Genomic DNA, 15,363 nt, shown 5'->3' with positions numbered 1-15,363 from the left:
TTTCATTTTCTCTCCTTGTTTCCCTGATTGGTTTTGTTCATATCCATAAACATTTACCATCAATCAGTACAGGTTTGATTTGAGACACTTTTATTAACAACTCAGGCATAAGTGATTAGACTGATTGATTCTGACTACTTGCTATGAAATAAATTGCAACAAAAAAAAAGCAACTGAATGTGGTAGAATAATGCAGTGAGAAGAGAGCAAGTAAAGAAATGGTAAAAGAGATGGAGAGGGGAGTCGATCCACCTTAACTCTGAGTTCCCAGAAGCTACCAAAACCCCACCCCAGAACCTGCCATCTTAGGTGGTCAACAGAGCCCAAATTATATAAGTATAGCTACCTATAATCTGGTAATATTATAATTAGCCTATACCAATAATACAGCTTGAGTAGAAAATAAATGCATTTCAAATGATGGAACCATAAAGTCAATTCAAACACGTTGATGGACAACAAACAAACACCAATGCCAGAATGCGCACGGCATGATACAACAACCCTCGCTGGCACGGAGACGCACGCGCCAAAGTGCTGGTGTTGGGTGGGGGGGTGCGCCGCGCCCGCTATACGAGCCGTGTGTGTGTATGTGTATGTGGATCTGAGTGATCAAAGCGCTGCCTGCCCAGTGTGGCCGTCCAGCAGCGACACACATACCGGAGAGGAGGAGTGAGTCCCCCATGGACGCGCACAAGTGCACTCAAGTGCGGAGCAGGGGGTTCCCGGACGGACGACTAACTACAAAGACACCAGTGCGGCAGCCGGGCTTAACCCTTGAAATAAGCCGCCAATGAGTGTAGCCAATATTCATAATAACATTCCCGACTATTGCTTTCCAGTTGATCTGATGAATCTATCATACATCGCGCCGATTTTAGGCTACTTTTCTTCCACCTGCTATCGGCATCTCTTTTCTGACTGCTCCGCTCGTAGTAAACAAGTTGTTTTTTTCATAACAACACCAACTTCAAAACCAGCAATGACTGACTACGGTGCAGTAGCCAATTAGAAAGTCAAAGTAGCCTTGTGGTTTTTATCAGGCATGCACAGACAGGTTCATCTCAAAGCTCCGCTGACCCTCTCGAGTCCCGGTGAATGGGAGAACTACTCCACAGTCCACACACACCCGTATGGCTAAAATAGTAGTCAGCAGTTTAGACAAACAGGACCATGAAAGTTACTTTACTTGCTGTAAATGAAAGAAAGCGCACATAATGTAAACTATTTACCTTGCAACGCAGAAAGTAGCAAGGTGCACAAAAGCGACGCGTGTCCAAGTCGGTCCATGGCTCCTTTTCCAACTTTATTTTGCAGATGTGTCTTGTCTTGAGGTGCAGAGTGTGCGGTTATGGCAGCGGCAGCAAGTGTTCCTTAAGGCTCCACAGCTTTCTCTTCTCCCTCTCTCTCTCTCTCTGTCTCGCTAAAGCGAATGGCCCCTTCACTTCACTCACACACACTCACTCACTCACACAGCGAGAAATCTGATGCTGGTGGCAGTCCTGGTAGGCTGGTTGATATATTTGCACAAAAGGTGACCCCCGCCCCGCCCCCCTCTCTCTCTCTCTCTCTCTCTCTCTCTCTCTCTCTCGCTACCCCCCCTCTCTCTAAAGACCTGCTTGACTAATCGTGCATGGGCGAGGGGCCATGCAGGCGGGACTTTTTCAAACTGTTTCTCCCTAGTCTCTATAGCTATACTGTATTGTACATTTTATGTAGGCTATAATATTATGCTGGAATATTTTAAAAAAAAATTGCTGATGCTGATGCCAACATTTCAAAAGTCACAAAGCGATTATATTACACAATTTGGCCTATTTTAATTGGAAAATGGATAATATTGAAGGGTAACATTGGCTATTCATTGATATGTAATGCAATGCAAAACAAACTAGAAAGGTCGCAATTTTAAAAAATTGCAAAGTGTGGTTGCCGCAGTCGCTTACATAGGCCCCTCCCACTAACGTTGCTAGCCAATTACAATTTCAAGTCACACCTGTGATCATGTGTAAGTAATTCGGAGGGTATTTATGCCCCCAAAAAAAATATTCTGCAACAAACGGTTATTTATTTTGCATTTGCGGCGCCCCCTTTGGATGAAAATTGAATTGCTTTTGGCTTTTGGTTGATTAAACCACCCGCGATATCTGATTCAAATTTGGGGTGGGTTGGACATTTGGTTTGTGATTTGTGGCGTTTTTTGTCAAATAGGCCCCTCCCACTTACTTCGGAAGCCGATTACGGCCGAACGACCGAACGATACGCATATCAAAATTCTGCCTGTGGTGTTTTCAACGGAAAGGTCCAGAGATCATGTGTACCGGTTTTTGTGAGATTTGGACAAAGTTTGTAGGAGGAGGAGCAAAAAGTGTGTTTTGGAGAAAATTCAAAATGGCGGAAAATCTATCATGATGCACTAATAATAATAATAATAATAATAATAAAGTGTTACAATTACAATAGTCTGGTTGCCCTTTTTTGGGCAACCACAATAACTAGCTTTGGAGATGCGTCAGAGCTGGATTCCTGAATGGGAAATTCTGGGCACAAGCCCTGCAGGGCCCAAAGAGCAGGGTGGCACTGTAGAAAATAAGGCCAATTAAGTCAGAGGCATTCACCCTGGAAATCATAATTATAGCGGCTCTCATATAATGTTATGTATTGTTACATATACAAATAATAAAGTGGTGAAAGAACATAACCAGCTGATCAGTCAGTCTATCATATGATTCTAAAGTAAAGGGCCCCAGCACGAAAAGCTACTATAGTGTACCCGCATACGGCCTGTTTTGAAACCGAATATAGCTAAAGTATAACATAATTCTTAAAACACCAAAAGGGTGCCCGTCACTACACCATTGGTTCTCAAAGTTGGGGTCTCAGCTGGTCCTTAGAAGGGTAGAAACTAAAATCAGCCAGAGAATGTATCATTCATATACTGTACAGTACTATGCTGCATGAATAAACATACAATTTGATAGCATACAGTAGATCACCCAGGTTTTATGGTTTTTCAATCCCCACACGTGTATGTATAAGTGTTGCAACACTTAAAATGTAGAATATGAAATTTTAACGGTAATATCGGATATCGTATCGATATCGCAATATTTGGCATAAATACAGAGATATGAAATTTTGTCCATATTGTGCAGCCCTACTTGTAATCCAGAGCTCTCTTTGTTGACGTTTTTGTTAACTCATCCTCCTGCCGTTAACCCAGTGGTGGAAAGTACATTTACTCAAATAATGTACTTAAGTACAATTTTGAGGTATTTGTACTTTACTTGACTGTATTCCAATTTCCAATACATTCTGAAAAAAAATCTACTCCACTACATCTCAGAGCCAACATTTGTACTTTTACTCCACTAGAATTATTTGAAAACTTTAGTTACTAGTTACTTTGGAGATTTACATTTTGATTAGAAAAACATACATTACTGTAACCACTTCAACCCTATATACATTTCGACCATTTGAAAATAGCTGATCTACAAGCTCACAATGCGTCGCGATGCGATGCATTGTGTGCGACCTCTCTTTTCTATTCAAATATGAATATAAACTGGAAAGGTTTAAGCGACTGCGGCAAGGTGGTTGCCGCAGTCGCTTACATAGGCCCCTCCCACTAATGTTTCTAGCCAATTACAATGTCGCGTCAACCTTGTGATCATGCGTAAGTAATTCGGGGGATGTATCCCCCCAAAATCATGTTTTTGCAACAATCGGTTACATTTTTCGCATTTGCGGCGCCCCCTATGGATGAAAATGGAATTGCTTTTGGAACTTGGTTGATTGAACCACCTGGGACATGTGATTCAAATTTGGGATGGTTTGTACATTCCGTTCGTGATTTGTGGCATTTTTTGTAAAATAGGCCCCTCCTACTAACTTCGGACGACGATTACGGCCGAAGTATACGCACTACCAAAATTCTGCAGTTGGTCTTTTAATCGGATAGGTCCGGAGATCATGTGTGCCGATTTTCGTGAGATTTGGACAAAATCTGTAGGAGGAGGAGCCAAAAGTGTGTTTTGGAGAAAATTCAAATTTGCAGGATTTTTTTCCTTGACGAAAATGGGCGTGGCCTATACGTGGAAATGCATCATGACCCAAGGAATCCATGGAAAAAGAAGAGATTTAGATTTGACGACTTAAGGTTCAAGAGTTATAGGGGAAAACGCAAAGTGGGCTGTAATAGCGCCACCATGAGGCCGACAGATGTAATTCCCTTTCAATTAATTTTCATAATTATTATGAACCTCCCCCCAAGTCTTGTAAATATGGCGCTCCAAGGGAAAAAAATACTTAAATTTAGTCTTCCATTTCCCCATTATAAGTCTATGGAGAACAAATGAATTAATATCAATTAAACTATACAATGGATCTCTTAGCAAAATACAAGCACACGATTCCCGATGAAGCCGGTCGATTTGACATATGGCTCGAGTGTGTGCGGCAAAAACTGTGGGAGGAGTAGTGCGGCAAAGTATCAAAATGTACAATAACAATAGTCTGGTTGCCCTGTTAGGGCAACCACACTACAAGCCCTGTTAGGGCAACCACACTACAATAACAATAGTCTGGTTGCCCTGTTAGGGCAACCAGACTAATAAAGGTTATCTGTTCTGGAGATTTAAACTATGTGTGTGTGTGTGTGTGTGTGTGTGTGTGTGTGTGTGTGTGTGTGTGTGTGTGTGTGTGTGTGTGTGTGTGTGTGTGTGTGTGTGTGTGTGTGTGTGTGTGTGTGTGTGTGTGTGCGCTTGAGGTCTTAATATAGTATTTGGTTGTTTGAGCATGTTATCTCATCTATTCAGGCTGTTATTATTTTTATTTTGTGCAGCTGGTGCGTTATGGCACACAGACAGACCGGTCAGATACACTCCGTTTACACTGTTTTTTCAGTAGGAAATAAAGTGTCCGAATTAATCAATGACACCCTGACAGTGCATTTTATTAAAATATAGGCTATAGCCTATATAATAGGCTGTGTGTGGTCAACTATAGTCACTGGAAATCTATTACTTCATCTCTGAATTATTATTATTACTTTCAGTGGATGCAGGGAACATGAACAATTGAATTATTGGGGTTTCAGAATAATGGGCCAATGAATGGTATATGGCTAAAAAATGCTGTGGAGTGTGGATTGTCTAGGTCTGTTTCCTTCTGCGCCACTAAAAGTATTACATATCCTGTGAGTGCTGATGACTTCATTTTCTATTTCTGTGTCTTTTGGGTCAGCATCATACTCTGAAGACTTTTGAGTTGAGTACGGCATGCCCAGTTACCTTATTTCTTGTAGAAAAAACAAAAATGATAATAAAAGAGACTTAAAAAGAGGGGAAACACATTGGCCTATAGCCTAGCTTTTGTGTTGAATGAGAGAGCAGGGTGGATAGCAACTGTTGTTTGGCAAGAGAGATATACATGAGAGGACTTATGTAGGCATGAAAGAGGACACTTCTCCTATGAAAGGAATCAGGCAAGTGATTATCACGTAATGCATGTTTCAACAGTGGAGATTCAGTCAAGTCAATAAGAGACTTTGAGTATTCTAGGCCGGCCCCATGGGGTCTGGGAATAATGTAGTTGTTGTTGTTTTATAAGTTGAATAACCTTAACTTTATTGACAGATAATAGCAACATACCATTCATTCCTAGACAATATAATCCTTCTATATTCTGTTTTAGGCTTGCAGTACATCCCCCCTTGTTCAATTATCACAGAGCTAAGTGGCTTATTGTAAATGTAGTAATACCAGACTACTGCATGTTTGAGAAGTGAGTAGCCTATTCTGTGATGTATGGAGTTGATTTAGACCAAATCCCGTAAGCCCGGAGCATAATACAAGTCAGTCGACTATGAGATGGCTTAATTGCTGTATATTGCCCTTAGGAGGCTGACGTGTGCTCATTGTAGTGAAGCTCTTATGGAGACTGGTTGGCTGTTGAGAGCCACTTAATAAACAGGCACACCCAAAAGGTAATAATAGTCCCCCTTTGCAGGGTCTGTTGGCGTTTAACATACACATTCCTGGCATAGTTGAACCAAAACAGCTGGATAATGTGTTTTAACCCTCGTTGAAATACAAATGGGGACACTTCAGTACCGCTTATAGCACGCGTATAAGTGACCGTTTAGGAAGAGGTCTGGATCTGGTTCCAGTCATGCGCACACACATGCACATGCATACGCACACGCTCACGCACACGCACGCACGCACGCACGCACGCATGCACACACACACACACACACACACACACACACACACACACACACACACACACACACACACACACACACTGAAAATGCACCAAAGAACTTTTTTATGGATATTATAGCTAGATGGGCATGGATTGTCATTATTCAAACATAGCCACTAAACCATATTGTCCTCCATTTTATGCCTTTTAATAGAAAAAAATCTCTCTCTCTCTCTCTCTCTCTCTCTCTCTCTCTCTCTCCCTCTCTCCCTCTCTCCCTCTCTCTCTCTCTGTCTCTCTCTCTCTCTCTCTCTCTCTCTCTCTCAGATACGCAGCAGCAGCACTAACTGTCTGTTCTTGGCCAGGGCATCAGTGATCTGACATCAATGCAGGCACTCATCCCGGCTATCGACCCAGTCCTAATCATCTCTCCATGCTGGAGACCGGAGAGATCCACTAACAAATCATCCCCCAGTGGACATGGGGGCTTAGCTTAGCATCACCTAACTTAACCTTATAGCGATGCCTTACATAAGCCTTACAGTATAGCGTGGTTGGTGCATAGCTATAGGCTATACTGTACGTGGCTCAAACACATTCATCATGCATAGCATATCTTGCAGAGCCTTATGTAACTAAGAACTGAGTTGCGGATGTGATTTTATATCTATATTGGTTCGTTATATAATATTCTTACAGGAGAGGAGAACAGAGGAGCCTAGGAGAGGAGGAGAGGTGAAGAGAGGACAGAACAGAACAGAACTTTATTAAGACTCTTCAGCTCAAGGTTGACCTGATTACCATTTATTGCAAAGCTATTGCATTTAGTTTGGCGGTGTGGCTCTGATCATGTGATATTACAGATGACTATTTTTAAAAGTAAATTAAAGACCCACTTTTATAGGAAAGCCTTTTAAAACCCATAACCAATGTATGCTTTTAATTTCCTTGATAATGTAAATTTATTCTGCCTGCTGTTTGATTGTTATTGATTGTTATGTAACACTGTTGTTTTTATATTGTTAAGCACTTTGTGACACTGTCAAAAAAGGTGCTATATAAATAAAGTTTATTATTATCTCAACAACATACACAACATACACAATCTGAGATCACAAACTCCCCCGATAACAAGCTTATTGATTACCCGTTATCAATAAGCTTTGGACTTATCAAAGCCTGTTATTGAGCATAGTATGGCCCATGACGTCATGTTTAAACAATCAAGACAAGAGGCGATCAAGAAATAAATGTAATCATCCATGCTGGCACCAACATGTCAGTCTAAAAGTGTATTGATACCTGCCAACCAGCGCTGCCCGGGTAAACAAAATTACGCTTTTAAAGTGACAGTACACACATTAACCAGTTAGTCTAGCATGTAGTGAACAGAGAACAGTGACTGCTTAAATGGACCGCCTGACGTACCGTGGGCGTGTGTGAGTTAGCGGGGAGTAGCCTGGGAAGCATTCCTTTTCGGGTTTATGATCCGGTCGGGAGCGAATGATATCGTTACGTCATGTTGTAGTCATTGTTTTGTAGTCATCAGGGTGGAAACCCTCAATCTGGAACTTCCTTTCCCTCAAACCAATATTTCCCCCAAAAAAGCTGCAGGCTACGAGAGAACGAGTCACGCTTTTATTGGGAAAAATCGGGTTGAGGAAAGAAGTTCCAGATTGAGGGTTTCGGCCTGATGACTACAAAACAATGACTATAACATGACGTAACGATATCATCCGCTCACGGCCGGATCACACGGCAATTTAGTAACACAGACCAGGCTTTCGAGGTGCAAGCCTGGAGAAGCGAGGTTATCCGGGGAGAGGTATTCTCTAGTTTTCGCCGACTGCCGGGCGTGGCTGCACTAATAACTTCTGGGGTCGTCTAGAGTTTAAATGGACAGGTCAAAAGGGAGACATCGAAGAGGAAGGATGGATGGGCAAGGATCAACATATAGAATGTCAGAACAGGTAGGCTCCATATATGAAGATCTAAGGGTTTGAGGTTTGAGGTCAAATGTAGAGTTGCTGGTCAATATTGATGACATCAGGGATCTTCATGGGCTTAGTATTGATGAGGGATCTCCATCCCTGATGATGTCACGTGATATCACATGCTCCATCCCTGATGATCTCACGTGATGTCACGTGTCCGACCAACACGCGCCCGACCAACACACTGACGGGAAATCAGGGAAATGCACGATTCCATAGTTAACTGCGACCTCCGGTCGCAATCATTGAGTTGCTGTGTTAAAATGTAGAACATTTCCCAAGACATTTCCAGAAACCTTAATTTGTGAACAGAGGAGATCTACAAGCTCACAATGACAACAACGTTGCGGTGCTCTGTGTGTGTGTGTGTGTGTGTGTGTGTGTGTGTGTGTGTGTGTGTGTGTGTGTGTGTGTGTGTGTGTGTGTGTTTTGATTGATTGAAATATTTATTAACAGTTTGCAGAATTACAGTACATTTCAAGCACAAACTCAATACAAAGGCTGTTAACTGTGAGTGGACGACCCAATTAAGCATTACACTTGTTTACAAGAGGGTCCACCATGTTCAATTCATCAATTGAATTGTGTGTGTGTGTGTGTGTGTGTGTGTGTGTGTGTGTGTGTGTGTGTGTGTGTGTGTGTGTGTGTGTGTGTGTGTGTGTGTGTGCGGAGTGCGTGTGTGCATGTCCAAAAACATTATGCAAGTACAGTACCCATGAAGTACCCAAGTTACTGCACCATTGGTCCTTTGGTGGACTTCACAGTCACACGTCACCATGAGGTCATCCAGTGTGCAGGTATTCATACAGTGGAGCAGGCGTGAGCTTGTCCCGACAACATGCCTCTGCTCTGCAAGGAGAGACTTGTTTGTAGGTCCTAAACCTTTCCGTGGTTTTCTTACAGAACACTGCATGGGAAGAGAACACTTGTTTTTCTGAGCACATTCCATGCAAGTGAATGGAAAAAATACAGTATAAATTAAATGTTTGTATTCAATGTATATCAGTTCACCATAAAGTAGTTTATTCCTTGTACGTAAAATGATTATCTACAGTATGTGGCAATTACAATCCCTTTGATGGCTATGTTGTTGATGGCCCTTAGAAGCTGTCTGTTTACTGTACCATCACCTGAGTGGTTGTTAGACAGACAGACAGACAGACAGACAGACAGACAGACAGACAGACAGACAGACAGACAGACAGACAGACAGACAGACAGACAGACAGACAGACAGACAGACAAATGTTGTTGCAAATGTCCAAACATTCAAAACAAGTACTTTGTTTGTTTTAATGTTATGCCGTAAATAATTTTCACAAGGGTAGATGTCATTTTCCTGAACAAAACAGTTCCATCACCTGCTCGGTCACATCATTTGTCCCCTCTCACTGCACACACTGTGTCGTGTTCTTATGCAATTCATGTTAAATCAGGTTACCTGACAGAGAGAATATCTGATGCGTCAGCCTAAAGCAAGGGATGAAGAGAGACAGAGACAGGGAACCACTACAAAGGCAAGAGAGGAGTATAATGAAAGAATAATGAAGAGAACCGATTAGACGTGGCAAAGCAGGAAAGAGAGGTGTGTGTGTGTGTGTGTGTGTGTGTGTGTGTGTGTATGTGCGTGTGCGTGTGCGTTTGCGTTTGCGTGTGCGTGTGCGTTTGCGTGTGTGTGTGTGTGTGTGTGTGTGTGTGTGTGTGTTGGGGGGATGTGATTTAATTCCGGAGTCAAGGAATGGGTAAAATATCGCCTCAAGGAAAAAGAGCAATATGTAGGCTAAAGAAAAAAGAGTGTGGAAGACAAGAAAGAAGACAAGAAAGAAGAGAGAGGGAGAGAAGCTACTCTCTGTAATGAATTCTCATGTCTGATAGTGATGGTATAGGGTGAGTGACAGTCGAGCTGAAGCACCATCTTTTGACTCTTTGCTTTGTCGTTCTTTGATCCATCTCCCTCTTGTTTCAGTCTCTGTCCTTCACTTGTTTATACCATAGACTGCATGTGGTTTATACCCCCCACACCCCACCTTCTCTGGCTCTCTTTTGATCCACATGCCCACCGGCACCAATCTTTCTCCCTCTTTTCAGTTCTCAAATATGACTCTGTGCATCAATTCAATGTGCTTAACTGGAATGAAAGAAGTTCTCTCTCTCTCTCTCTCTCTCTCTCTCTCTCATCTTTATTATTCTCTCTTGTGGTCAACTACTTTTTTCCTTTTCCCTCAATCAAATGTGTTTTATCGACTACAGTTGAGTCTCTCTCTCTCTCTCTCTCTCTCTCTCTCTCTCTCTCTCTCTCTCTCTCTCTCTCAATGCTGCCAAAGCATCGATCCTTGCCCCCCCCTGGCCCCCACCACCTTTGTTTCTCTCCCTGGCAGGGCTACAAAGGATCACTCAGCTTATTTTCCAGGCACTGATGCGACAGCGTGAGTCATGGTCACAATCCAGAATATCAGCTCTCTGTGTGTTCCGCTTTATCTGACGTGATCTTTAACATCACCCCACTGCCAAGCGACCCCGCGGTGAGCAATCACACTGCCAGTTAGGCCAGTAAGACGCATCGCTCAGCAGTGACCAAACAAACCATCACTTTCTGTTTTTCATGTGTGGTACCCTGTGCAATGCTTTTGAGATTTATGATATCATTACATGGGCCAAGTTCTAGCTGGCACTGAGAATGGTACCCTGCATTGTTGAGTGTGTTTTGTAGGGGATTTACAAGTGAGATGTGGTTCTGTGTTTTATGTCAGTGCCTTTGTGTCTTTTCAGTGGTGGGTTCAGTGTTCCTATCTGTGCGTGCGTGCGTGCGTGCGTGCGTGCGTGCGTGCGTGCGTGCGTGCGTGCGTGCGTGCGTGCGTCTGTGCGTCTGTGTGTGTCTGTGTTGCCGCCACCACACCAACAGAACAGAGGTGGCAGCGGTGGCCGAACGGATAGCGGCGCGGTCTTGATACCGGAAGGTTCCTAGTTCGAATCAGCCGTCCGACACGTTAAAATTACCACCGCTGAAGTGCCCTTGAACAAGGCATTGAACCACTACGATGAAATGTGTTCTATGAGCAGGGCCTGGCTGGAAACAAGTTCTTGAGCTTAGCCCAGATACCCTGGGTAAATATAGATTTCATTTCATTTCATTTCATTTCATCATTGGAACACTGTCACTACATCTTGAATGGCTGTTATGCATAATGGGATGTACAGAGCACACCATGATATAATAGTGGAACCTCAGTGTGAATGTACAAACATTTCCGTGTCATTCCATCCGTGTTTCATCTCTGTGATGATAACCCAGACATCCTTACATCTTTGACAGCTATATAAGGCCTACATGTTGTTGTGATTGATGAAGAGTCCAGAGAAGTGTCTGTATTAGAGATAGCCTGCACCTTTGACCCTAGAGGAGGTTTTTTATGACCACGGGCATTAAATACTTACCACTTCTAGTTTCTACCTAACATCTCGGTGCTGGTTTGTGTGTGTGTGTCCATGCGTGTGTGCGTGTGTGCATGCATGAATCTGAGATTATCCCTTATAAGGATAGAAAGATGAATTCAACCCTGGCAAGGGAGGACACCTTGGCAGTTCTCACTACCACAAGGGGCTATATCTGGGGCTTATATTTAGAATTAAAATTATGAAAGTAGTCACGGCTATCTTTCTTTTTTGAGTGGTGTAAACCACTCCTACAACTGGCTTTTGTGTGCAGAAAAAAATGAGCATGGTTGCTATGTTCAAAATAATTTCTGACGTAATTAAATCACACCCGGGTGAACTGGATGACCGTAGCAACCATGCTCATTTTTTCTGCACAAAAAAAAGTTGTGAAATCACATCCGGGTGTGATTTCATTACGTCAGATCAGAGCTGATCAGGCTATATAATACCTTACCTTATATAATACCTCACATCGGACAAAAACTCCAGCTGAATCAACTTCATGGTCACAAATCATCACATCAGAAGACGACCCTACATTTACGTCAGACATTACGTCAGACCACAGCTGATCATGCTATATAAAACCTTACACCACTCAGTTCACACGGGTGTGATTTTTTCATAGTGAGGGCATGGGATCTTTTACGAAAGGGCTAGTGTTCAAGAAAGTAGTGAAGGTATAGTGGATTATTACTATGGATTATTTTGGTGTTGCTTGCGCATTTCAGCAAAGAGCCTTCTGCGTTTGTATGTTTACAGCACAACCATTTGAAAATATTCTGTGAGAGATGTAATGTATTTTATTTTAGATTTGATTTTGTACAGAATTCTACAACCGTCTACTGTAGGACTATGTCATAGAGCCAGAAAGCTATGAAATGAATAGTCTTTCTAATACATTCTCTCATTGGGTTACTTCTAGCCGCTGACTGTATTCTAATAATCGTGAAATTAAATTGATCCTCATCTTTCTGGGGATCCCCTGAAACGTCCTCAAAGACCCCTGGAGGTCACCGGACAACATCTTGAGAACCACTTGTCTAGCTTATGCTGGACAAACCAAATGACCCCTTAAACAACAAATATCAGAGCACAAAACTGCAGCCTGCATGGGTAATACGTATCTAAACATTCTGCTGAAACAAATCATCAAATCATTTCACTCTCTTCATAAAAAACGATGTGTGATTGAGAAAGTTATGATGCCCACTACTGGTACTGTTTGCACAGTACTGCATGTTTGTATGACATTAATGTCTCGATGAATTGAGTACGAAGGACCCCAATGGAAACCAGCCATGTAGGCTTTCGTGGGTTTTAAAACATCTTAGCAGACCTTGTATAAGAACTGTACTTTCCTTTGCTTTTTTGCAAACTGTTAATACAGTATTCAATCAATCAATCAAACTAGAGGAGGTGATGTTAAACTGGCCCAGATACACACTCAATACTATGACACCTAAATGGACTCAATGATGACTACAGCTGAAAAAAGCTTTTTAGGTCAGGGCAAGGGGACAAGATGTAATGTATGTCCTTTTATTGCCATTGGATGTGTGGTGACTGTGGTCTTAACATTGACAATCAATGATACAATCAATGATCCAGTTATGTGCAACTTCATATTGTTTGTAATGGGTTTGAATCAACCTAATGTCTGTGTTTGTCCTCGTCTCTACAACCATGTGAAACAAGCTGTGTGCTCTCTGAGGACTCTCTGAGGACTCTTTGCTGAAACTGTTTGTTTATTGTGATGTGAGCCAAATAAAATAAGTGAAGTTCTGAAGTTTGTTTGTTCGTGCAAACATCTCTGTGAATGTTTGTAGGCAACAGTTAGTCTAACTACAAAAACAAAACAAAAACAGTTTCCTAAAATACTGACAATCTGCAAGCACACAATCGGCAAGCACACAATGTGAGCATCTGGCCATTTGCTGCTTTCTCTATTTTTGTACAACCCCAACAAGTAGGGCTTAAGAAGTTAATCAGAATAATCAATTTAGTCGATTATAAAAGATCTATTACATTGCTTTCATGTTGACTTATACTGTGCATGCTGTGTATAATCAATGCAGCCCTATACGTTTGTATAGTGTCATCATGACCAGGTCATCACCATGTTGGCTTGTGGTGGACATTTTTGTCAACATTCCATTTTTGCCACAGACATACAAAATGAGAAAATATGACCAGAAACACATGAATAGATAGCCCTGAATGACCATAACAGGTCTGTAACTCTGAGAGTGTTCAAATGGAACCAAATGGACCCGCTCTCAGAGTTAAGGGAGTCTTTGCAAATAAAACATTTGAGAACCACTAGTACTAGTGGACTCCTAATGTGCCATATAAACATATAGTTTATGTTTTCGAACATAAACTATAAGAATATTAGATATCCCTTGTTTTATTTTATTTTTGTTTTATTATTATTTTAAATCTAGTTCTTCCTTTATTTCCTTTGCCTGTTCATTTATGTTTTAATATGTTCAAAAAAGAAAAAAAAAAGATTTTTTTTTAAATGAACCTTGGAGACTTGACATGTTGTTGGTGTTATTAACATTGTGAACATTATTATGGTGTGTAAAACATCTGCCACGGACAAGACCAAGTCTTTGCCACGGACACATGTGTCCGTGTACGGACATGTTGGTTGACCACTGGTCATGACGGTCTTCCTGGTGTTCCTGGATGCCAGGCATAATGTATACCACCCACTCAGACAGAGAAACTCACTGGGGCTGACATTTACACACTATGCACAGGAAATGGACCTGAACAATAGCGGCAGTCACTCAGCCTATTGAGCATGTCATTGGGTCAGAGAGTGAACTTGTGGTTATACACGTGGAATCTGGTGGTATTATACAGCATGTAGCTAGCATTTTATTCATTTACTTTGTAGCCTAGATACTGTACTGATAGATATAACATGTCATCTGTCTTTTGTCGGGTGGTCTTGTATGTCCAAAACCGTCATACTTTTCAGGACATGGAAAACAGAACCTGTGTTTTAATGGTTTTACACAATAGCAGATCAACAAGCTCACCTCACTATAGCTAGGCCACGCAATGTGTGCTTTGAGCTATTTATTTTTTGTCTTTTCCCCCCCATAAATTAATTCCCTTATATTTGTTTACATAATATAGGGAATGAATTTATGAAGAAAAAAGAAAAAAAAAGATGAAATATGAAGATACAAGATAGGCTATATGCCAAACCGCAATGATAAGCAAAATGCTTAAAGCTTAATTTCCTGTTCTTACAGAGTTTTACATGACTGAAAATATATAGAATCTGTATGTATGTACTGTATTTGTATACATGTGTGTACACCAGTAGCGGTGTCAAAAATAAGTAAAAGTAAGCTCTGATTTCAATGCAAAATATGGGGGAGCAGTTGTAAACTAGTGTATCATAACTCACATTTATTGACTCCATATAATGTAGGCCTACTGAACATACAAACATTAAATTGCTTTAATGCTGGCTGATCCTCTGACAGGTTAGTTAGTGGAAATAGTGAACGATAAATAAACATTTTAGATGGACCATTTTTCCTCTGTTCTACAGCAACTGTCACAACAGACAGACACAATGAGATAGCAGACAGTTTTATTACGAGAATGCTTGTTATGATTAAATGCTTGCAGTGTTGAACAAGTGTGTGTGTGTGTGAGTCTGTGTGAGTCTGTGTCTGTGTCTGTGTGTGTGTGTGTG

At 41.6% G+C, this 15,363-nt stretch overlaps 1 protein-coding gene across 1 annotated transcript in view; it reads right to left on the bottom strand.

Annotated features, from left to right (window-relative positions):
* bcam (basal cell adhesion molecule (Lutheran blood group)) overlaps positions 1 to 1,486 on the bottom strand; it is a 66,527-nt gene extending 65,041 nt beyond the window's left edge. Inside the window, exon 1 of the mRNA XM_079502540.1 lies at positions 1,233 to 1,486. Within this exon, the coding sequence (XP_079358666.1) occupies positions 1,233 to 1,290 (58 nt within the window). The 5' untranslated portion in view covers positions 1,291 to 1,486. The remainder of the gene's footprint in view (positions 1 to 1,232) is intronic.
* Between the last annotated feature and the right edge of the window lie 13,877 nt (positions 1,487 to 15,363).

This window comes from Electrona antarctica (genome assembly GCF_951216825.1).
Source record: "Electrona antarctica genome assembly, chromosome: 6".
NCBI lineage: Eukaryota > Metazoa > Chordata > Actinopteri > Myctophiformes > Myctophidae > Electrona > Electrona antarctica.
The sequence above is the reverse complement of the archived record's forward strand: the minus strand, read 5'-3'. Positions and strand labels throughout refer to the sequence as shown.